This window comes from Triticum aestivum, chromosome 7A (genome assembly GCF_018294505.1).
Source record: "Triticum aestivum cultivar Chinese Spring chromosome 7A, IWGSC CS RefSeq v2.1, whole genome shotgun sequence".
In the NCBI taxonomy this organism is placed as follows: Eukaryota; Viridiplantae; Streptophyta; class Magnoliopsida; order Poales; family Poaceae; genus Triticum; species Triticum aestivum.
This window is the reverse complement of record NC_057812.1, coordinates 743550061-743575890: the sequence shown is the minus strand read 5'-3', so window position 1 is coordinate 743575890 and position 25830 is coordinate 743550061. Positions and strand designations below refer to the sequence as shown.

The 25830-nt window shown below is 43.5% G+C and overlaps 1 protein-coding gene and 2 pseudogenes across 1 annotated transcript; all 3 read left to right on the top strand.

Annotated features, from left to right (window-relative positions):
* Positions 1-928: 928 nt before the first annotated feature.
* LOC123149934 (putative disease resistance RPP13-like protein 1) lies at positions 929-9012 on the top strand (annotated as a pseudogene).
* A 246-nt stretch (positions 9013-9258) lies between these two features.
* LOC123149935 (disease resistance protein RGA5-like) lies at positions 9259-14190 on the top strand (annotated as a pseudogene).
* An 8670-nt stretch (positions 14191-22860) lies between these two features.
* On the top strand, positions 22861-25339 carry LOC123147355 (G-type lectin S-receptor-like serine/threonine-protein kinase At2g19130). The gene has a single exon (XM_044566586.1). It carries the CDS (start codon positions 22897-22899, stop codon positions 25303-25305), a length of 2409 nt encoding a protein of 802 aa, XP_044422521.1. The 5' UTR covers positions 22861-22896; the 3' UTR covers positions 25306-25339.
* Positions 25340-25830: the final 491 nt, after the last annotated feature.

Genomic DNA, 25830 nt, shown 5'->3' with positions numbered 1-25830 from the left:
GCCTTAAAGCGCCTGGGCGCCTTGAAAACATAGGGTTCGAAGCTCGTCTCCTCCACCGGACTGATGTCGCTGCGTGGCGCCACTCCGGTGGGCCGCGTAGTGCCTATATTTAAGTTGACCGCCGGCACCGAAACCCTACCATCCACATTTCCCTCCACTTACCCGTTGTCGCCGCCACTTTCCACTCCTCGTCCGCCTAGTTGCCATGCCCCTATGTCGCCAGGTGAGGAGCCAGCCATTTGTTACACCAGAGCGCCTGCTCGAGCTCCTTGAGCAAATCCGGGCAAGGTGATGCCTGGATCACCGTGGGGCTACCTTCGGATGCGGTGGATCCGGAGGAGTTGGAGGAGGAGGATGATGTGGGGGGCGTTGGCGACGCGGATCTGCAGGCGGAGCAGCAGGCCATCCTCGATTCCCTCCGCTCGGAGTCGGCTGCGGAGGCCAGACGCGGATCTGCAGGCCATCCTCGATTCCCTCTGCTCGGAGTTGGTTGAGGAGGCCAGACGCCGTCACCGGCAGGAGGTGGAGGCCGCGGAGGAGGCGGAGATGCTCGCCTACATGGATGAGGTCGGGCAGGAGGAGGATGAGCTGGAGCCCTCCTACGCGCCCGTCTAGCTAGCTAGCTCCCGGCACTTACGTTGTCGACATCTCCGACGGCGAATATTAGCTAGGCCAGTACGTAGGATTTTTTTTGCATGCATTGTATGGATTTAGGGGTTGAAATACAAGAGACTCGGATGCAGAGTGGTTAATTTGAGGCATGACCGGTCACTTTCCGCATATGCGCCTGGTCGCGTACGCGGGCGTTTGAGGGCCCGGATTTGCGAAGCCCAGCTGTAGACACTCTAAAAATGCCAGATTCTCAAAAGAAAAAAAAGAGACTAAGAATGCCATTTACTACGCGAGCGTCCAAAAACAAAGACCGACGAGGCGACGACCTCACCAACTCACTCACTCGCCAACGCTCCCCCACATCTTGCTCTGCCGCTGCCGGAGAAGACACACACACCTGCTCTGCCTCCTGCGGATCTGCTTCTGCTGCGCGCGCGGTGGCGACGCTGATCTCCCATTTCCTGCGGGCTGCGCCGGCGCGACAGAGCTCGGAGGAGCTGAGCTGTTGTGCGCGGAGGCGACGAGGAGCTCAAATGCCGCTCCCGTAGGCGACGCCCCGGACTACGGGAGGAGGAGCCAGATCGAGCTGCTCCTCCGTCGCCGTCCGCGGCAAAGCTGCATCGGAGGTCTTCACTCACCATGATTGAGCTCTCTCTTGAGATCTGAGTGAACAGTGCATCCGTTCCGTCCAACTCAAAAGGTTTGCTTTTTCTTTCTTTCTTTCTTGTTCCTCCTTCCTTGAGTAATTTATTGGAAAGTCTGCTAGCTGATTCTTGTAGGAAGTCTTGCAGCTAACTGCTGACAAAAAAAATATGTGGCATGTAAATCTGATTGATGAAAAAAGGTGCCTGTTTGTTTGTCTCAATTCTTAAGCCATGTTTACATGTGCACATAATAGATAATAAGTTTAGCGCGTCAGGGTAAGTTTCCAATACTTCAATAGTAAATGTAACTGAAAATTGAACTGCTGTGTATTTTCTTCAGTTGGTGAGGCAGTTGATTGAGCTGCGCTCTCTCCAGATCTGAATGAAACAGGGCATCCAGCCATCTCAAAAAGTTAGTTTTGTACTCCCTCCGGTCCTAAATATAAGTCTTTCCAAATATAAGTCTTTCTAGAGAGACTCTCTACAAAGACTTATAGCTAATTAAGCTTCTTATTTGTTTTTTACATTTTTCTTGTCCCCCCTTTAGTAATTGAAAAGAGGATTATTGACCGCTAGCTGATTCTATTTGTTGTACTACTGTTATTGGTGCCTGCATGCTGAAATTGGTCAGCAACCTGTTTCTTCATCTCATTGCTTAAGCTATATATATGCAGACTTGTAGACGGGTAATTCAGGGGAGCGTTAAGATTAAAGCGTGAGGTCTGTCTTTGGTAGATAAGGTTAAACCATTAAAGCGTCAGGGTGAAGTGTCCAATAGTAAAATTTAACTGTCGATTCGTTAAACTGCTATATATTTTTTTGGTTGCTGAGGCAGTTCAAGATTAGTTTGTGTCCTTCCACAGTTACACCTAGCTAATTAAGCTTCTTGCTCGTTCTCCTTGTTTCTCCTGCTACCACTTGAATTTCACCTCACTTTTACTATTGCAGCTATATACAGCCAGCAAGTGCAATGGCGATGGTGCTGGATGCGTTCGCGTCCTACGTGGGACACAAGCTCGCGCAGCTAGCAGCAGATGGTGTGGGGACGATGCTGGGCGTCTCCGGCGAGATCGACAAGATGGCCGACAAGCTCCGGGACCTCAAAAACTTCTTGGCTGATGCTGATAGGAGGAACATCACCGATGAGACCGTTCAAGAGTGGGTGGGGCAGCTCAAGCATGCCATGTATGAAGCTACCGACATCCTCGACCTCTGTCAGCTCAAGGCCATGGAGCGTGGATCATCTACTACTCTAGACGCAGGGTGTTTCAACCCCTTGCTCTTCTGCATGCGGAATCCCTCCCATGCTCATGAGATCAGCACCCACATCAAGGCACTCAACAAGAAGCTTGACTACATCAAGGAGCGAAGTGCTGCTTTCAACTTCCTCAATCTCGGGTCCTACAAGGATCATAGCAGCAATGTTCACATTTCTCATCATGGCAATCCTAGCCGGGAGACGGTAGGGGACTTTGACCGGTCTGCTATTGTTGGAGACAAGATTGAAGAAGACACAAGGGCACTGGTGGCCCAGATCATGCAGACGGGAAACGATGTCAACAATGGCATCATGGTGGTTGCTATTGTAGGTGTTGGTGGGATCGGCAAGACCACCCTCGCCCAGAAGGTCTTCAATGACGATGCAATCCAAGGTGAATTCAGCAAAAAGATATGGTTGAGCGTCAACCAAAACTTCAGTGATGTTGATCTGCTGAGAAGGGCCATCATCGAAGCCGGAGGAGATGCCCAACCACCTGAAAGTGCAAAGACCAGCCTTCACGAAACCCTCAAGAACACATTGATTGACCACAAGACCTTTCTGGTAATGGATGATGTGTGGAACCATAGAGCATGGGATGACGTGCTGAAAATACCCTTAGTCAATGCTGCTGCTTCAGGCAGCCGAGTCCTCATGACTACCAGAGATGAAGGTGTTGCTCGAGGGGTGAAAGCTATCAGGCCGTACCACCATGTGGACACATTAGCGCCTGAAGATGCTTGGTCGTTGCTCAAGAAGCAGGTCTGTACTTTATTAAATACTAATCTTTTAGTGAAGTGAATAATCTATGTCCATCTACTTATTAACAGTACTATGTAGTTAATTAAGAAAAATATTAGGATGCTCCCAAATTAATGAGCCATTAATTATGTAGTTAATTATAGACACTCGAGAGATAAGATGATTTCATGTTACCATAAAAATATGAAAACGAATAAAACAGTGATGAGAGTAGTTAATTATATTCTTCTTGCAGCATGTTCCATCCCATCTTGTAAAAAGAAAAGGAAAGAAAATTTGTTTTCTAGGCATAAAGTATGTATGTTATACATAGTTAATTAACTGTATCAGTCCCTTGTAAGGTATGCTCAAGTGAGATAGATGAAGACCACATCAATACGCTAAAGGATATCGGACTGAAAATTATACAGAAATGTGGTTGTTTACCAATTGTTGTTAAAGTGATGGGAGGAATCTTGCGTGAAAGAGGGGGGCTACGTCGTGACTGGCAGCAGGTTTTGGATGATTGCAAATGGTCAACAACTAAAATGCCCGATGATCTCAACCACGCAGTTTGCTTAAGCTATGAATATATGCCTTCTTACCTGAAGCAGTGCTTTTTATACTATTCTTTTCTTCCTAAAAGAAGACGTTTCATATTGATCAAGTCGTGGCAATGTGGATAAGCGAAGGATTTATCCATGGAAACTCTAGTGATTTGGAAGAATTGGGAATAAATTACTACAAGGAGTTGGTATCTAGGAATCTTATAGAGCCAGATAAATCGTATACTACTCTGTGGGTTTGCAGCATGCATGATGTTGTTCGGTCATTTGCGCAGTATATGACTAAAGATGAAGCACTCGTAGCTCAAGACGGAGACAATGATATTCTTGCTAAACTTGGTTCACAAAAGTTTCTTCGGTTGTCCATAGAAACTAACCGATCACAACCAGGTGAACTTGACTGGAAATCTCTACAAGCACAACAATCAGTGAGAACATTGATCTCAACTATCCAGATTAAGATGAAGCATGGTGATTCACTGGTTACTTTTTCTAGTTTGCGGGCTCTTCATATAGAATCTGCAGATATGGCTCTATTGGTGGAATCTTTGCATCAACTCAAGCACCTGAGGTATCTAACACTAGTAAGTGCTGATATATTTGTACTTCCAGGGAACATTTGCAAGATGAAACTATTGCAATTCTTTGACCTCTGTGGATGTACAAAGTTGGTGAATCTTCCTGACGGCATTGTGAAGCTTGGCCAGCTGAGGTTACTTTCACTTCCAGGAGCAAGTATGCTACCTAGATGGTTTAGTGGTCTGAGAAATATGAGGAAACTAAGTATGTTTCGAGCCCACATGGACGGTGATTGGTGCAGTTTGGATGAGCTGGGGCCTCTTTCCCAGCTCATGTTTCTTGACTTAATTCAATTGGAGAATGTATCTGCTGCCTCATTTGCTGCTAATGCTAGGCCCAGTGAGAAGATGCATCTTATCAGGCTATTATTGCACTGCACCAGCAAACTTGGAGATGATGGGTTGGTCAAAGAGAAGGATGGTGTCTCCGAGGAAGAGCAGCAACGAATTGAGAAGGTTCTCGATAAGCTCTGCCCTCCACCTTGTGTAGAATATCTTACAATTAGTGGGTATTTTGGCCGGCAACTCCCGAGCTGGATGATGTCCACATCAATGGTGCCCCTAAACAACTTGAAGACTATATTTTTTGATGATCTGGCTTGTTGCAGACAACTTCCCAATGGGTTGTGCCAGCTCCCCAGTCTGCAGTTTCTACAGGTCTCTCGTGCTCCATGCATCAAACATGTTGGGACTGCATTCGTGCAGGCGGCAGTAGCATCATCATTTCCAAGGTTAAACGTATTGAACTTGGGAGGAATGGTGGAATGGGAGGAGTGGGGGTGGGAGGAGCAAGTACAATCCATGTGCCGTTTGGAGAAGCTTGTGCTCGGTACATGCAGACTGAGGCATATTCCTCCAGGCCTTGCCTCCAACGCAAGCTCTTTGAAAATATTAGTTCTAGAGCATGTCAAGCAACTCAGCTACATTGAGAGCTTTTCTTCTGTTGTTGAGCTTATAGTGGATGGATGCCCTGACCTGGAGAGGATCACCAATCTCCCCAATCTGCAGAAGCTTACCATTGAGAACTGCCCAAAGTTGAAGGTGCTGGAGCATATCGCTTCACTCGAGAGGTTGCTTCTGGAGGATTACAACATGGAAAAACTCCCAGAATACATGCGAGACATAAAGCTACAAAATTTGCAGTTATTCTGCAGGCTATGGTTGCTCTGTGCAGTAGCCGCGGGACAATCTGGCACTGAGTGGGATAAGTTCAGCCATGTGGAGCATGTCAAGGCATATGCACGTGATGGAGATAACCATAGAAAATGGTACGTTGGATTCAAATATTAGCAGCTCTACCATATTTGAAGGTACAGAAAATCAAACATACGTACAAGCTTTGTCTTAATTTGTTTGAGCACTCTTTCGGCCAGTTTATAGGTTCATTTGATTTTATCTCCTGCTTTTTGTCCATATATACTGCATGATGGCCAGATATATTTTGCACCGTCCTAGTGCATGTTGCTAAGTATTTGTCATCTTACTTATTCTTCTAGTTTTTCTCGAGTTTAACATATCTAGAGTATCATGTAACCAGTTTTGTATTTTTCTTGCCATGCAGAACCCTTATCATCTTGTATGGTGGACCGACAAGGATTTGAGTCTCTGTACAGAATGAGAAGAAGCACCTTCAGTTATGTTTGCAGCTTGGTGAGGATCCCATTTTTTGAAGATATGATGGCAAGGGAGCCCACCTTTGTCAATGGGAGAGTGTTGTCTTTACAAGACAGAGTGGATATCGCTCTGAGAATGCTGAACTCTGGTGAGTCGCCGGTTACCATAGGATCCTCTCTTGGTGTGGAGGGGTCAAGTGTCTTGCTGGTAACTCAGGTGTTTGTTGAGGCTATGTGGGACCGAGCAATGCACCACTGCAGCTGGCCTGGCTCCACTAAAATGGAGAAGATCAAGCGCAAGTTTGACATGGAGAGTGACAGTGAGCTAATCCAAGCCGTCGTTGATCCAGATATGAGGTTCCTAGACATTTGGTGGAACTTGTCAGCTAGTATGAACCAATCGAGCCTTTTGCTCGACTCTGAGCTCCTTGAGAAGTGCGAGAATGGTGCTTGGCTTAATGGAAGTATGATGAGGTTAACAGATGGCTTGGATGTCGGGGAATACATAAGTGGTGATGCTGGATACACTCTTCGTCTGTGGCTCCTGACACCTTACCAGATGGAAAATGGTGTCTCTCTCATACTCCAAAGTGGAGTTCAACAGGAGACACTCTGCAGCTACAGCCGTTGCAGTAAGGGCGTTGGGAAGGTTGAAAGACACGTGGAAATGCCTCCAGGGAGAAGGTTGGCATCCAAATAATCAATCTGAGATGCACTCGACAATCGGCACATGTTGTGCGTTGCATAACATAGTGATAGACATGGAGGGGGATCAGGAGGAATGTGAGGATCAGGAGGAGAGTTACACCGCGCAAGTGCGGCAACTAGCAGATGAGGACGCCGTCAGGACGAGGGATGCTCTGTCCCAGCACTTGATTGAATCTGGAGGTAAAAGAACACAACTCTTAGTATAATTGTTTGAATTTATGTTTTATGTATCCATTTTATTTGATACATCCTATCCTATTGATTCCATCTTTCCTCTGCTTTATTAGTCCACACAATGTCTGTAGAGCAAGCGGCAGTAGTTGCATCCAGTTCAGAAGATAAAAGCAAGGAACAAGAAGTACACCGACGGTTACCAGAAGATCGAGGAAAGGAGAGGGTGCATGAGAGCTAGCTATGGAGACCAGATCAGCTCGTCCTCTGCACTGCATTTGGTAATCATTTTTTCTGTGCTGTTAGTTGTGCTTCAAGTGGCATTTCTCTTCTTATTTCCTTCTTCTGCTATGGCGCTAATTAATCATTATATCCCTTGGTTTTTTTTTTGCGGGGAATTATATCCCTTGGTTATATGTTAAACTACATGGAAAGATACCCACCTATTAGTATTTATTGCCCTTCTGCATTGGCTATTGTTTTGGTTGTCCATTCAATCGATAGCATGCATGATTTGGACAGTTAACTCCGTGTCAATGATTTGCTCTACACTGCTATATACTTGATAATGAACATCCTTGCTACGCCAATGCTACTTCAGCCAATGCTACTTCTTGGTTATCTCATTTACTTCAAATCTTGATTGATGTGAAGGTGGACGGAAGATTTGCTGGCCTTGTAGACAGATCTTCATCCTGCAACCGCTTGATTACATCAAATCAAATCGGCATGAATGTAGTGCAGGCCCTGGCAATGGAGCCAAAGGCTAATGTGACGCTGCAAAAAGTGAATTAAAAGTTGGATCGACAGTTGTGTTTCTTTTCAAGATCTATGGCGAAGACAGTTGTTTGTGTATCTTATATTGTTGGCTGTAGGCTTTTGCGGTTGAGAAAACAGCCATAAGATAGCTGCATGGAGACGTTATTTCTGATTTATTTTCCAGTTGCTTTGCTGTAAGCTGAAGCTTTTATGCGTTGAGTAAACAGTACTATTGCTGCATCAAGACAGATGATTTGTGATCTTATATCATTGAGTTGGCTGCTGTAACCTGAAGGAAGGAAGGATTTGCAAACATGCATCATGGCAGTTTAGGCCTGACAGGTGTTTGGGCACCATTAATTCAGTTGTATTTAGACTGCAGATTGGTGTGCAGGTCAGGCAACCAGGAGGAGAATTTCCCAGCGGCAGCGGTTGCTAGACTGCAGATTATCCGAGCCTGGGGCCAAGTGCTCCTACATTTGAATTCGTCCAGGTGATCCTTTATAAATTTCTTCATGGGGTGATTCCGTGCATCTCTGGTCCGGTGTTTAATCCGACGGGACATGAGAAATGCAGAGGAGCAACTGGGTATGGCAATGCCTTCATGCTTACGTTGTGTGTTGAAGTTGGCATCTTGCTTGTTTGAAAGCCTTACGGCCGGTTGTGCTGAATGTATATTCAGTTTACAACACACATTCAATACTGAATGTTGTCATGTTGGCCTGTTGAATTGGTCTAGTGCAGACGAGCAACTGGGTTTCTACCGCACACATTAATGTTCAGTAGTATGTTGTGTCATTCTCCAAGGCAAAAGTTTGTTGTATTCTGGTGCGACTGAGAATCATACTGTCAACTTATTCAGAGAGTAGTCGAGCATCAGTGCTAGACTGTACGAGAACTTGTGCTCAAGATCCCTGGAAACAAGTTTGTGAATGGTAGTGTAGCTGTATGGAGAGTACCAGCTTTGTGAATTGTGATTTATATTATCTGAGTTGGTTGCCTTCTGTAACCTGAAGGAATAATTTGCAGACATGCATGCTACATTCTGTGGAGTCACATTGACGGTTGCGCTCCTTCTCCTGCAGACTTATGAAGACGATCACTTTTGTAGACAGAATTTGCATCGGGAAGCTCCACTCAGAAGAGGAGCTGACATTTACATGGTCTCATTTTTTTTGCAAACTTTAACCATAGTTGTACAACACGAATTTCGTAGCAATTGTTCAGAACAAGAGGACAGAGACACAGAACCGGCTGGCTCAGGGTAGAATTCAATCATGGATTCAGTTCAGAGGGGAAGAATTAATTGTTGATGACTCAAGTAACTGAACCGGGTTTTTTAATTTTATTATTATTGTTGAAGTTGGCATCTCGCTTCTCCGCAAGTCTTGCCGTTGTACATACATGATGATGGTTGGATCATACAGTATGATGGATGTGGACTGAAAGTATCTTCAGTTTACACCCCATGGAGCCGCTACATTACTAATTATTCTCCCCACGCATAAAAGCTAGTACATCGTTAAGCTCGTGCATTATGGAAAGGTGCTAGCTGCAACGTTAAACTTCATTACAAGTCTAATGTTTCAACTGTAGTGGCACAAAGGTGCTAGCCTTATGATTTATGAGTTATGAGGCAGCTGCATGCGAATTCTACTCTACATGGAAAGTGAAAAATTCTAGATTATTCATTCATTATGAGGTAGAGGTGGACAGAGTACATCACCCGCAAACTGTGGAAGAAAGCGAGGAAAGAAGTGGTTTTTCTGCAAGAGAAGCTGACCAGTATACAGCATGCCTTTGCCAAGATCGACAAGCCGTTAGATCAATTCAGCGTGCAAATGAAGGAATGGATCAAGCAATGTAAGGTCCTGAGCTACGACATCGAGCACGTCGTCCATGAGTTCATGGCTCATGGGCTGAGGTCTGTCGATCCGCCGGCCTCTGATCGCAACAAACTCATTGCTAGGGTAAAATTCAAGATGGTCAATCCCAATGCTTCCCGTCAATTCGCCAAGAGCATCCAAAGCTACAGGGACCGTATCATGGAACTAGACATTCAACTCATCATCCATATGGGTCTGGCAGAGGGGGCAATGGACAGCCTGCTCCCGAAGCTGGACGAGCTGCTCATCAGCGGCAAGCTGCGGAAGCAAGCAAAGAATGAAGTGGTTTTTCTGCAGGAGAAGCTAACCAGGATACAGCTTGCCTTCGAGGGGGTGGAGAACATGCCGGGGGATCAGCTCAGCGTACGAATCAAGGAAAGGGCCAGGCGAGCGAGGGCACTGAGCTACGACATTGAGCATGTCGTTGACAAGTTCATGGCTCATCGGCCGAGGGCTGCTGATCGCCATAAACTCATTGGCAGGATCAGATTGAAGATGGCGGTTGCCAAGGCTTCCGGTCAATTCGCCAAGGACATCCAAAGCTACAGGGACCGTGTCATGGAATTGGACATTGCTCCTTCAAGTCCGAGTCGGAGTTCGACTCCAACGCATGACGATTTCTCCAACACCGCTGTTCCGATTCCAAGTCCGAGGCATGACACTGCCATCGCTGCCAATGACTATGACGGCACAGTCGACGAGCTTGTTGACCCTGATGTACTAGTCAAAAAGATCAATGAACACGGGGAGGGAATCACATCCAACAGGCAGCCCATGATCGCTTCAATTCTGGGAGGTGCAGTCATGGGCAAAACAAAACTTGTGGACCAGGTGTACCAGGAGCTTAACTCGCTATTCGAGTGTACAGCTTGGGTCACTGTGTCTCAGGAGCCTGACATAAAAAACGTGTTGTGGAACATCCTCTGTCAGATAAGCCTACAAGATGATGCCACTTTTGGATCGCTCACTGTAAAAGAAACCATCGATGAGATCAGGAAAGCCCTCAACAATAAGAGGTATTATTATTATTGCAAGCATTTTTACACTTCACAAATCATGCATACCGACCTTGACATTTCCACCAAATAGTATGGACTTCAATTGGGAAATTTCAACTCATGTACATTTTTCCTCCAATTTTTGTAATTGCAGTAGTTGTGAACCTGTCCATTTGTTTAACAAATTAAGCTAACCAAAAGTAGCTCGACCTAACGAGGTTATCGTTAGTCATAACCCACTAATAATATTCATCAATTTCTTTCCACAAAGGAAAGTCATTAGTTTCTTTCAGGTACGTACTTACATATTGGTATTGCAGTTTGAATATAGTACTCCTAAACTATGTGAAAAAACTGATTTATTAGGATTACTGATGCAAAGTTCTACATTAGCAAAGTTCGGTGGTTCTCAGCTCAACTCCTTCATACTCAAACTACATTTTGATAACTACTCCCTCCGTCCCAAAATAAGTGTCTCAGCTTAAGACACTTATTTTGGGACGGAGGGAGTATATATCATCATCATATATGATTTATAACTTTCAGACACATTATTACATTAGGTACTTCATTGTAGTTGAAGATTTGTGGGATATTACAGAACGGGAAATTATCAAGTGTGCTCTGATTGAAAATAGCAAAGGCAGCGCAATCCTGATGACAAGCCACAGAGTTTCTGTCGCTCGATTCCCTGGTGTTAAGATTTACCATGTGGGGCCTCTTTCAGAAAATTCATCTAGAGAACTATTTGGTTCAGGAGACAAATATCCTCCTGATTTGGTAACCATGCCTGAAAAGATTGTAAAAAGATCCAGTGTTATACCATCAGCTATCAGCAATGCAGCTAACTTGCCAGCAGCTGAAGCAAAGGAAAGCCGGCGTACAATGCTTGACTCTAGTAATTCAGAGGATTCGTATGATGCCGGAATGACTTCGCAGCAGCTAGGAGAGGACAACCTCAGTGAGCTCATGAGGAGAAATTTAACTGATGCAGCTCTATCTTGCCGTGTGGAAGTCATGGAGCACGAGTCAACAGTCTCATTGTCAGTAGAAGATAACTCGGTTACCATATTAAATAAGCAGGAAGAACAACCTTTGCCAGAAACAGTTGGCCGGCTAACCAACCAGGGGCACAATGCAGACCTTCCACAGGAGCAACTATTTGGTGCAGGAGATAACTCTCCTCCTGATTTGGTTGGCATACCCGAAAAAAATTCTGAAGAATGTAGTAGTACACCATGAGCTATCAACAATGCAGCCAACTTGCTAGTAGGCGAGGCAGAGGAAGACCAGCATACAATGCCTGAGTCCAGCAATTCAGAAGATCCGAACGCTATGGGAGGCAAAAATCTCCCTTACACTGTTCTACATGAGCATCTCAAATCTTGCTTGTTGTATTTAAGCATGTTCCGGAATGGTTATGAGATCAGTGTAGACCGCTTGATATCAGGCTGGATTGCTGAGGGTTACATTCCTGAACATGCTGCTGGTGAGGAGTGCCTCAGTGAGCTCATAGAGAGAAATTTAATTGAAGCAGTGAAGATCGATTCAGATGGCAAGGCTCTATGTTGTTTGAACGACAAAGGGCGCGAGTTGATCGCCTCATTTTCAGCAGAAGAAAACTCGGTTACCATATTAAAAAAGCGGCAAGGCAAATCTTTGCCGCAAAAGATTGGCCGGCTAGCCATCCAGGGTCTTGATGTAGACCTCGCACAAGAGCAAGTATCCATTGTGAGGTCTCTTATTGTCTCCAATGATGCCAATTCGTTGAATGATGAAAGCAGTGGTGCTCTCTGCTCTAAAACAATCAGTGGTGCTAATTTGAGGCCATTCCTCTCAAGGTTTGAGAATTTACGTGTTTTGGAGTTGGGGGGCTGTGGTTCTTTGCAAAATGATCATCTTGATGGTATCAAGAATTTGCTTCTTTTGAAATATCTGGTAATAGGAGGTGGTATCACTGGCATCCCAAAAAATATTGACTCTCTGGTATTTTTGCAAACACTGGATTTAAGGGCAACTAGGGTGGAAGAATTGCCTGGGACTATTGTTCGGGCTAGGCAATTGAAATGTCTGCGTGTTAATGGACGCACCAAGATGCCACGTGGGATTGGGAAAATGGTAGCTTTGCAAGAGCTGGGGGACATGAATATCAGTAACGCAGAGTTGCTGAAAGAGCTAAGCGACCTGACCAACTTGACGATTCTTAGAATTGTGATATGGTCATGGGATGATGGTTATAAGGACGCACTGCTCGATTATCTAGGCTCACTAAGCAAGAAAAATCTGAAGAGCCTATCTATTTTTACTTGTTGTTCCCTACATATCTTTGGCGGGTTGAAGGCTGAAGATGCCTCTAAAAGCCTCCAAAAGCTTGAGATAAGGCGCAGCGCATTCCTTTCATTGACAGCCTCTCCTGTTTATCCGTCGAGGTCTACAAGCTATCACAGGAGATCATTAATATCCTTGGGGAAATGAAGAATCTTCTTGCCCTCTCCCTGAAGTCAAAGCAAGCCCCAGTGGGCACCTTCACCAACGCTGGGTTCGGAAGTCTAACAAGCTTCAGCTTTGTGACCAGTGCTGTAGGGAAGATATTTGAACCAGGGGCTATGGAAAAAGTTGAAAGGCTTCATCTTTCGTTTCAAGCATCACGTGCCGAAAATGGTTTCGATTTTGGATTGCAGTACCTGTCTTCCCTGAAATACGCACGTGTTGAAATACTATGTTTCAATGCCAATCTTGAGATGGTGGAGAAAGCAAGGAAAGCTATTGAGAAAGCAATAGACGATGGTCGCAGGCCAGGGTCAAAAGACCCAAAACTTGATTTTGTGTTACTCGATAAGGTAACTTTACTTTTTTGATACTCGTTCATGAATAATGATGACATCCCCAATTCACAGCGACTTTTATTTGTCAAATACGATACATTCTTTTTTTTTCATCTTCATGTTTAGTTTGGTAGCCACTAATATTGCCTGCTGTTGGGACACATTGAACAGATAGAAACTGAAACTCAAGCAGAGCAAGACACTAACCAGCAAAATCAGCATAGTTCTCCAAGCACATCGACCTCAGCAAGCAAGAAAAAAGTTGTGAGTGGTCTTCTTCATTTAGTATTTGCAAAGCTACACGGGAAATGTTGTATGAAACATTTTATCATTACTTTGAAAGGAAAAAAAATCATGCACTTTAATTTGAAGCCATCTTGTGTGCACTAGTATTACTCAACAACTGAAGAGAATACGCAGTATAGTTCCCTCACTTGTCGCGACTTCACTCACTGTATTCTCAACCATCGCCTTGGCGGTAATTTTCTGTATTTCAGCCAAGCAGACCCGCACAGTTTTGTGACCGGTGTGGTGCCGAATTTTCAAGCGCCGAATACCAGTTCTGCCCAGGATGTGGCACCAGGAGGCTTACTGTGCAGAAGAAATGAAGCCCTCGACGAACAGAGTAAAACAAGGAAGAAAAGATGGCCGTGGAGAAAGGACTAAGCATGTTTTTAGCTGTTGCTACAAAGGCTTGCATCTTCTCCTTTTAGATTAGATTAGATTAGAAAGGCTTGTATCTGTAAACATCTGTTGTACTCTCCCTAGGTCACTCGGTTTTGTTTTACTGAATTCATTCAAGCTTGATTGATACAGAGACAATCTATGGATTGATTTTGGACAAGCTAACCGCGTTATAAAAAACTGTCTCCGTACGAACTTAGTATTATCTAATTCGTAAGTTTTTTTTACATTTTTTTGTGTGTGCGCACAATTTCAACATTAGATTGACGATCATCAGTGTTTACTTGAGGTTTAACTTATTATCGAGCAAGTGAGAATAAGAAAATATGTTACGATGGCAAGTTCGTCTCTGAAACTCTTATCGCATCTATAAAGAATTTGTCTGATGAAACGCCATGAGGAATGGATTGTTTAGTTGAAATTCAATGGTCAAGCCCTGTACAACAAGGGGGATTATGACGACCAAGTAGTACTGGTTAACCTTTGAGATAGCCAGATGTGGTGAAGATGAAGACGTTAAACGTAATAATACTAGCAGACAGCTGCATTGGGCGGAGCTAATTAATCAATGTCATACTTTGAGAGAGGACGAGGACTAGCATGTGCCACGGATTAACTAATACGGTAATTCGGTACTCCCTCTGCTAGTTAGTGACAAATGCAGTGTACTCCCTTTGTAAAAAAAAATTAGAAAAGGAGGAGGACCCCGGCCTCTGCATCTGGGCGATGCATACGGCCACTTTATTAATTTTTCTTACAAGACCTTATAAAGTCATACAACAGTAAGACTAAAGCCACCGTCTAAGTAACAACTGTCGCTACTACTATCCAAATGATGAAGGGCCGCTGATAGTCTGGGCCTAATACCAAACAGATATCGCAGCCAGACCTAAACATCTAAGACCTGACGTCCCAACCAGGACGCCTGCCGGGTATGGGGCACCTACCAGTCCGACGCACTCATCAACCAGGACGCCTGCCGGGTATGAGGCTGTCATAGCCACCTGCCACCAATCCATTTTCAGTGTTGTACTGCTGCACCACTTTGCCTGGTCTCTCTGCCATCGACTCCCTCTGTAAATAAATATAAGATCATCAAGATCACTATATCTTATATTTCTTCATAGAGGGAGTATTTTCCAGTCGACTGCATGTACTTAATCTTGCAAACCACATTGCGCCATTCACAAAAGGAGAGTCAGCGTCAGAATGCGTTAAAAGTACAGCGTCGGGACGTGTCGGGAGAAACGAGGAGATGTGTCGGGCAACTTCGGAATTCCATAGTTGAAGGATTACATCGCTTTACGCGACATCGAACATACTCCCTCCGTTCCAAATTACTCGTCGCAGAAATGGATGTATCTAGAACTAAAATACATCTAGATACATCCATACCTGCGACAAGTAATTCGGAACGGAGGGAGTAGTTCCAGGTCGCCTCCAGTGGGACACTAAAGTGTTTGCGGAATGATTGATGGCATGAACATTACGAGGGAAATGAGCCTGCTTTTCCACTAGTTGTTCCCGGGTTTTTTGTTTCTTCTTTGCTTTTTCATGGGGTTTTTTCAGTTCCTTTCTATGCTCTTACTAGTTTTTTTATTTATTTTCCCTTTTTTCATCAGTTTTCACTGTTTTTTCTATTATTTAGTTTGTTTCTTTCTCATTTTTTATTCGTTTTCTTTGTTTTTATTGGTTTTCACTGTTTCCATTCTTTTTTCATTGGTTTCTTTAATTTTTTAATTTTTCTTTGTTTTACTTTCATTTATTTTTTACTATGTTTTCTTCCATATTTTTGTCTTCATTTTTCTTTGGATTTTTTGTTTCTTTCCTCGTTCAATCTTTTTTTCCCTCGGGTTTTCACTGTTTTTAGGTACACATTCTAGATATATATCTAATACATTTTTCTAATAAATATATATAATTTTTCAAATATAAGTTTAACATTGCTTGAATACATGGCCAACATATCTTCTATACACATTATTTTTTACCATTTTTCAAATCCTTCATTAATGTTTCTTAAATAAAAATTAATATTTTTTCTATACATAGTCATCATTTTGTATATACATGTTTCAAAAAAAATCCTAAATGCTTGATTAACATTTTTTAAATAAAAGATTGTCTTTTTTAATATCTGGTCAACATTTTTTCTATATAAAATTAACATTTTCCAATTTCTTGATTAACATGTGAAAAATACGTGTCCAACATTTCTTTCAAATGCTTGATTAACATATTTATATACATTATCATATTTTTCATCATTTTTAATACATGGTCAACATCTTTTCTATACACCTTTACCATTTATGAAATACTTGTTTAACATTTTTTGAAATGCTTGATTAAGATTTTTATATAAATGATCAAAATTTTCAGCCTTTTCTAATACATGGTCAAAAAAAATCTATATACATTTAACATTTTTCAAGTGCTTGATTAAAATTTTAGAATTGCCTTCATTAATAATTTTCAAATACATGATCAAAGTTTGTCATACACATTGATTTTCTATACATTTTTCATATACATGATAAACATTTTCTCTATATGCATTTAAACACTTTTGTGATGCCTGATCAACATTTAAAAAATTGTACTGTGTTTTTGTAATATTTATATTCAGAATATTTTAAAGTACAAACAAAAGTTATAAAATAAAAAATGAAAAAAGAATACGTAAATAAAACCCAAAAAATGAGGCTGTGGCATCCCGATCCTGCGCATCTGCGCCGGCTCATCTTGCTCTCCCCCTTCCCCTTGTACGAGAGTTCCTTAGGACTCACACAGCAGGCCGGCCCATTGAGAAGCTTCTGCTGTTCTGGATTTAGAAACATTATTCGTTTTTTCTGCTTATTGGCTCTGCCTGTTTTTTCCAGTTTTCAATTTTTCCTGTTGCTTTTCTTTACTGATCTTTCGTTTCCTATTGTTGTTTTCTTCTGGTTTTTTTTATTTTTCAATTTTATGTTTCTTTTCTTAAATCACAGAATTCAAAAAATGGTCAATACGTTCAAAAAATGTTCATAAAGTCACAATTTTCCGAAAAAATAGAAACCATTGTTCGGATTTTGAAATTTTGTTCATTTTTCCAAAAAAACAGTTGTTCATGTTTTCCAAACAATGTTTGAGAATTATAAATTTGTTCGTATTTCTTGATCCAATGTTTCTCTATGTTCAAAAACAATGTTCAAGTTTGCCAATGATCAATGATCCAATGTTCAAGTTTCTCTATTTATTGGAGTTTTAGAACATATTCTTGTTTTTAAATATTGATCAATGATCCAATTTCTTTTGCTTTTCTCTTGATGTCGTTGGGAGTTTCAGATATTTTTCACGTTTGAATTTTTTTGGCATTTCAAATAAAAAACTATTTTTCCAATAAAATTTTAAATTCCTAAAAAATTGGAATTATAAAAATATTCTCATTTTTCAACAAATGTTTGGAATTTCAAATTTTGTTTATGTTTTCGAAAAACTGGCATTACAAAATTGTTAATAATTTTCAGGAAATGTTTTAATTTAAAAAAAATGTTCAAATCTCGACACTGCAGTGTGCTCTTAAGATTTACGCTTCCCATTATCTCCAGTAGCAAGCAGTTCTAGTGGCCAGCGGCATGCATTAGTAGTGGGAGGTACCTTGCAAGCTCTCTTATTTTTTGGGATTTTTACACCATGTGTTATAAAAGAAACAACTCACTATGCACCCATGGCTTGCGTCACTACATAAAATGGTTGATGGATTCAGGTTAGCCGTATACTAAGGTTAGATGGAACAAGAAGCGGCGAGTGGCCGGCCAAGTCGCATGGACCATTTGGGCCGCCCTCCTTATATAACACAACATGCATCATACAAGAGGTTCCGGCAACTAACCCATGTACGAAATGTGGACACTGCTGAACTTCTTGCTATATGATATGAAATGTATCTTCTTGCAAATATGGGATGTATGAGAGTGGAGGTTGAGTCAGACTGCGCCTTTGCGGTGGAATCAGTTCAACTAAGGGATAATTATCAAGGACCAGATGTTGCAGTCATTGACAGGGAGATGAGTGCTTGAAAGTATCTTCTTTAGATCTTGCAGTTGAATCTTTTAGTCTCCTGTTTTTCACTAGTTTGGTTTATAAAAAAAAACTATAAAAAAGAGTGAAGTTGCATCAAATTCTTTTTCTTTATGAAGTCTTTCTTGAAAATATGGATACCGATAATAGCTATGAAGTGTTAAAAAAGAATTTAACAAATGTTTGGTGTGAGTTCCATGATAACCATGACTGCAATGTTGCTACTATGAATTTTTTGAATATCCATGATGCTAATAATATGCAAAGCAATAAGGTTGGGATGCTATGTTTGATGAATATGATCTTTTTAGTCCCCCTATTTTTGATGAGTATATTTACTATGATGAGTACATTTCACAGACGGAGTGAAAAAAGTTTTTTTTTCTTTGAGAAAAGGGGAGCGCAGAAGAGTAGATATGGAAATAACTTCCATATATGCTTTTCCCAAATTTCCTATTTGATGTTTTCTTCAATTGCATGGACTCCTCTCATGCCTTTTTCTCATTGTAACAGAGCAGGCAGCTGATCATACGGCCAATTGGTTGTAGTCATCATTGTCAAAGCAGTACACATACGTAAACCAAGCCACACCATTGAACCTAAGAACGTGAAATACTACTGCTGATTCGATGCTGCGAAGCACTTACGCAAGCTTACCTCACAGACGGGGAATGACATGGTGCAGCCTGCCGGGTGAAAACTCCATGCTGCCAAAGGGGAGACTGACTGGGATCGTGAAAGACTGGAGGAGGAGGAGGAGGAAGAGAGCCTGCAGGACAGGAAAGAGGACGCATGGCATGTTAGGTTTAATCTTGATTCATGTATCCGCATATTTAGTTTTATTATGTGCATGTAGTTTAGATGGTAAAAGGGTGATGTAGGCCAGTGCAGCTTTGGTTGTGCGCCAAGAAGACGAGATGCCGGGCTGCCGTGTGATGCGGCGAGCACGGCGAGATACTGATGGTGCTGTGAGATACGGCAAGGTCCCGAGAAGTGGCAAGACGCGACTTAAGACTGGAGTGTGACGGAGTGCATCAAGTTGGGTCGGGTGAACCGGCAGATCGCTCAGTTTGTTGGAGTAGCTGTGCATGCGTGAGTTTGTTGAGTCCTAGCCGAGAGAATGTTGAGTAAGTAGTTCATGCATGCATGTAGTTGGGATTGGTCACATGTGCTGGCCGAGCCATATGGATGGATAGAGTTTAGGCCGTGGTTAGCGCATGTAGTTAGTCGTGGAGCAAGTAATGTGGGGCGTGGCGTGAGAGCTGGCAGGTAGTGGTGCCCAAGTTGTGTGTGAGTACATGCATGGGCGTGAGTGCCTGGTCCTTGTATATATATTCTACTTTGAGTCAATGAAAGAAGGCGGTGAGAGCCTGTAGAAAAATGTAGCACTGCGTGTTCACCAAGGAGAGGATGCTCTCGGCAAAGCTCTTGTGCTGCTCCTTGGTGAAGTGTGTGTGTGTGTGTCTGTGTTGTCTTCTTTCCCCAGATGAGTTCTTGTGTGAGGCAAAACCATGAGAAGAAGAGAGCGCAAGGAAGAAGAAGAGCGGCGCTGCGAGGAGGCAGCGCCAACATGGCACTGGGAGGCAACTTCCTAGCCTCGTAGAAGCCGTGTCATACATGCATGCTGGCAAGCTCCACGCCTCATGGCCTCATGGGCCATACAATTCGCCTTCTGCTTGCTGGGGATGGCGATCGACTATGTCGCTGCCGGCTCCTTTCTACACCTACGCGTAGTACTGCATCTCCTGCCATGTACGTGCAGCCGTTCATCTCTTGTCTCTGTTCGGACATGACGCCAAGGAAAGAGAAGAGCTTTCAGCAGGAGAAGAACATGTCATAGAAACGATCAGGCTTGTGCATCCGCTGGCCACGTTAACTTCCCATGGCGGGATGTGTTCCGAGAGAGTCACACGATCCTCAACTCGTGTCCAAGCTGCTGCGCATCTGGATGCCAATGTCGCTGCTCCTGTATGGCCGAAAGATGAGGATGCCATATGATAGAACTTCCCCCTGAACCAGATCGAGAGGGAAGCAACAGTAAGAGATTTGCATCTCCACCTTGCGCCACCATAGCACGAACGAAAAGAAGCAGATCAGGCGATAGGAGATCCGTTTTGATTTCCACGAGAGAAAAAAGGAGAGAGAGAAAGTCTCTAGGAGCCGTGCGGGACCTAGCTGTTACAGGGTATGTGTTCAACCTGGCTTTAGATAGACACATGGGTTAATCTAATGGAAAAACTATTTAAAACCTATAGAAAGATCTCAACCGTAATAACTGGCTCCCCTCTAGATTAAGTTAGTTTTTTTTTCTTCTTGCATTTTCTTTGCTACCAAGAAGGATTTTGGGCCTTTCGAGTGTTTTTTCGGCTTTGGAGTTTACAGGTTGATATACATCGTAATAATTCAGTCCCATCAGATTAACGGCTCGTAAATTCTAATTAACGTGGTAATTTTTTGGGAGTCTGTAATTAGTATAGGTATAGATAGATAGATAGATATAGATATAGATAGATAGATAGCATCCACTTATAATTTCCTTTTTTTCGATAAAGGGTGGATTTTATTAGCTCAAAGAGGAGCATCAAGAGGATACAAACCCAAAGAACACACACCCGGCCTCTGCATAACTAGGATGCACACAGCCAACACCAACACACGCACACCAAAAAACACGCGAGATAGCAAAGTCATATAAGACCAAAGCTATGTGTAGGCGAGTAAAAGAAAAACCCGAAGCGACCAGATCCACGATCGGCAAACTATATCAACGACCATATCCGCACCAACCATCTCATGACATCATACAGACGACAAGGTTCTTCAACAGTAACGCCTTCGAGAAGGGAGTAACACTCAAGTGTTGCCGTCACCGGATCCAACCACCAAGGCCTGAATCTAGGTTTTCACCCTGAAGAATCAGTGCAAGCATATTCGAGCAATGCCTTCAACAAGGTAACGACGTAAAAAAACATCGCCATTGCCAGGTATAACCAACTCAGGTCAACCTAGGCTTTCACCCCGGATCTCGCGACCGGGTGCTCACAGCACCACCTTCGAAGTCACTCAACTGCTGTCGCCACCACTTTTCCGTAATCCCAGCAGCTACATACGATGAACGCCGCCACTGCACAACCATTGGACATAGAGAGATTAACCCTCCCGGAGATCTCACCACCGAAGTCAACCATTGGACATAGAGAGATTAACCCTCCCGAAGATCCCTTGGTGACCACCGTTGCCATGGAGCCGCAAGAGGTACTGCAACACAGTCTGCAGTCACCCCACTCGACCGATCGAATCTGGATCACCACCACCAAGCCGTCCAGATCTGAAATGAGCAACCACGCCGGGTCGGTGAGTCGCTGGAGCCCGCGACCTCGTTGCCTCCATGCCCTGCAGCAAGCCGGAGCCAAGCCACAAGAAGAGACAAGCCGGCGTCGCACGAAGGCGCCCATCCAGCAGCAGAGGGCAGTCTTGCCGTGACGGGAGAGCTGTGCCGCCCGACCATCAAGTCGCCACAGCAGGACGCCCATGCAGGAAGTGGAGCTGCATCGTTGCCCCGTGCAGCCATGAACCGAGGAGCTTTCCCCATGCAGCCGCCGCCACATGCAGATCCAGAGCGCCGAGGAGCCGCCCGCCGCCAGAGAGAAATCCCACCGCCGCCGGCACCGCGCGGGCCTTGCCTGGCGGCGGCTGGGGAGGAGGGAGGTGGTGGGGAGCCGAGGATCTCTCATATTGTTTAATCTGTAAAGAAAATAATAAAGCTACTGTATAACAATGAGTGAGGAGTATTGGCTCCCATGCTCAAATGAGCCCGGAGTGAACAAAAACATCATTAAAAATACTAAATAAATTTAAAAATTTCTGATTTTTTGTGGAGAAAGATGCCTGAGTGCGTGATGCACGTGCCAAATTTCAGAACATTTGAATGTCCAAGTAGCTCTCAGCGAAAAAGAAAAATTTCGGATCTATCAAAAAGTTTACTGTTTGTGCACTATTTTGACCCAATTTTGTTTTGTTTATGAGAGCTACTCAGAAGACCAAATGCTTTGAAATTTGGCACGTACCTCACGCATTTAAATATCTTCCATGCAAAAAAAATATTTTTTTTGAATTTTTCTAGTTTTTTTAAATTTACTGTGCATCTGGTGCAGATGAGCCTGGGCTCAGAATTGGATATTCGATATAACAATAAGTTTTACTCTGAAAATGTAAGTGGAACACAAGAGTAAATGACGAAGCCATGCGCAATTTTCTTCTGGACGGTCTGTCGTGGGCAAAGACCTCTTCAGGCCGGTCTGTCGTGGGCAGTGACGACGAGATTTCGACCGGCGAACCAGGTGTCTGGCGCTCACGCCCATGGCGTTCTTCTTCCTCCACACTCTCCAATTTCCACCACGCATACCCAGTCCAGAGCAAAACTACAACACATTGGTCGCCTGCCGTGCTCTGGCGCTCTGGTGCTCAACTAGAATACGCAATACATCAGTCCAGAACACAACCTGCATGTGTCTGGTGCTCTGCAAGACGCATTTCACCATCGCCACTGGAAAAGCTCTCAACACCACGTGCTAGTTTGGACGTTGTGCTTGACTCACAGTGCTTACTTATACTATTATTTTCTTCTTTTTTTGTGATTGAACAGAAGTGCTTACTTAGTCACACGCACACGCACACACAAAAAGACTCACCAGTGCTTGTCGCTATGACCGAGCTGAGCACCAGCCTATATTTGCAGCCTCTGCACAACACGATTCTGCAGTAGTCTGCGCGCCCTCACCACCGTTCACCATGCCGCCCTTCCTAATTGTTTTCACCCTGCTCTCCTGCATCCACACCCCAGCAAACTCTGCAGCGACGGACACCATCTTGGCCGGCCAATCACTTGCCGTCAACGACAAGCTCATCTCCGGCAATGGCAGGTACGCGCTCGGCTTCTTCCAGACCGAAGGCACCACCAACTGGTACCTTGGCATATGGTTCAACGCAGTCCCTAAATTCACTCCAGCATGGGTTGGAAATAGGGATAACCCAGTCAAGAACACGACCTCAGTTGAGCTCACCATTTCCCACGATGGCAACCTTGTCATCTTAAACCGGTCCACCATGTCCATAATCTGGTCCACACAAGCAAACATCTCCAGAAATAGCACCACTGCTAGGCTGCTGAGTACTGGAAATCTCGTACTCACAGACTCTTCAAACTTGTCAGAGTTTCTATGGCAAAGCTTTGATCACCCCACGGATACATTTTTTCCTGGGGCCAAGCATGGATGGGATAAGGCCACCGGCCTGAATCGCCGTTTTGTTTCTTGGAAAAGCTTGACTGACCCAGCTACCGGTGTCTATTATTATGAGGTAGACCCGGCCGCTGTTGACCAGATAGTGCTTGTAGCACTCAACTCATCCATACCCTATTGGTCCAGCGGTGCATGGAACGGCAAATATTTTTCTGGAATTCCAGAGATGGCTGCCCGCCACTCTATTAGTGCAAAATTTGTCCACAGTGACAAAGAGAAGTACTGGACATATAAATTAGTGCCTCAATATGTGGATCCAAATATGCTTACTCGTCATGTAATTGACATCTCGGGTCAAATGAAGACATTCATTTGGATGAAGGGCACACCAGATTGGGTAATGATCAATGCCCAACCAAGAGATCAGTGTGACGTTGATGCAATTTGTGGGCCTTTCACAATCTGCAATGATAATAATTTTCCACAATGCAATTGTATGGAGGGCTTCACAATAACATCCCCCAAGGACTGGGACCTAGAAGATCGAGCAGGTGGGTGCTCGAGGAAGACTAAGTTAGACTGCATTAGCAATAGAGGCACAACGCATACCACAGACAAGTTCTATTCTATGCCATGTGTTAAGTTGCCCAAGGATGCCCCAGAAGTAGATGCTGCTGCAAGTGCAAGTGAGTGCGCACAAGTTTGCCTGAATAATTGCTCTTGCACAGCCTACTCCTTTGGCGACAATGGATGTTCTATGTGGCATAATAAATTGCTCAACATAAGAGCACTACCATGTAGTGGCACTGCCAATTCTAACGGAGAAACTCTTTACCTCCGTCTTTCTGCTAAAGATGTACAAAGTTTGAAAAACAACAGAAGAGGAATTGTTATTGGAATTGTCACTGGTACAGGCGTTTTTGTTTTAGGCCTATTTGCACTTATCCTCTTAATAATGATCCAGAGAAACAAAAAGAAGAACTCTGGTCAGATACTGAGTGATTCTCAAGTTTGTACTGGAATCATTGCATTCGGATACAATGATCTACAACGGGCAACAAACAAATTCACAGATAAGTTGGGGGTAGGCGGTTTTGGTTCTGTATTCAAGGGGTTTATAAAGGGCTCCAATGCCGTAGCAGTGAAGATGCTCGATGGTGCTTATCAAGGAGAGAAGCAATTCAGAGCCGAAGTGAGCACAATCGGAGCTGTTCAACACATCAATTTGGTTAAGCTTGTTGGTTTCTGTTGTGATGGTTCCAAGAGGTTGCTTGTTTATGAATACATGTCAAATCACTCTCTTGATGTCCATCTATTTCGAAGCAATTCTACCATGTTGAATTGGACTGCTAGATATCAGATAGGCCTAGGAGTTGCAAGAGGGTTGGCCTACTTGCATGACAGCTGCCGAGACTGCATCATACACTGTGATATCAAGCCAGAAAACATACTTCTTGATTCTTCACTCCTTCCAAAAATTGCAGACTTTGGAATGGCAAAACTTATAGGAAGGGATTATAGCCGAGTATTGACAACAATGAGAGGAACTACAGGGTACCTTGCGCCTGAATGGATAAGCGGTGTTCCTATTACACCAAAAGTCGATGTTTATAGCTACGGGATGGTGTTGCTGGAAATAATATCTGGAAGGAGGAACTCATGTGCATCATGTCCTAGTGGTGGCAATGTTGATGTTTATTTCCCTGTGTATGCCTCACATAAGCTTCTCAAAGGAGACATCAAGGGTTTGGTAGATCACAAGCTAGATGGCGACATCAAATTGGATGAGGTTGAACTGGCTTGCAAGGTTGCATGTTGGTGCATCCAGGATGATGAGCTTGATCGGCCAACAATGGGACAGGTAGTTCAATTTCTCGAAGGCCTGGTTGAGATCACAATGCCCCCGGTACCAAGATTGCTCCAAGCTATGGCCGGAAGCGCACATCAAAAATGCTCCTAATCTTTTTGTGTTAGGGAAACTAGTTGTGTTGCGATGTTATAATATATGTCTATCTTTAAGGCCAAATTTGTAATTGCTATACAATTGTAATTATTATGAGCTATGGTCGGAAGCGCACATAAAAAATGCTCCTAATCTTTTTGTATCAGGGGAACTAGTTGTGTTGCGATGTTATAATATATGACTATCTTTAAGGCTAAATTTGTAATTGTTATACAATTGTAATGATTATGATTGAAGAAACAACTATTTTTGCATAAATTTGTAACTGATGGAAATCTGCCCTAGAGGCAATAAAAATGTTATTATGTCATTTCCATGTTCATTATTAAGTTTATATTTCTGTTGTACAAGTGTGTTGGTTCTTGAATATGAGATTCAATGGAAAACCTGAATACATTTGTGGAAATGTAAACACCAATTCATCCCTCATCATGCCTCTAAGACAATCTCATGTATTGATGATGATCTTGTTTTCCTAATCATGAGCATTGTGAGTATCCTATCAATATATGAGAACATTGT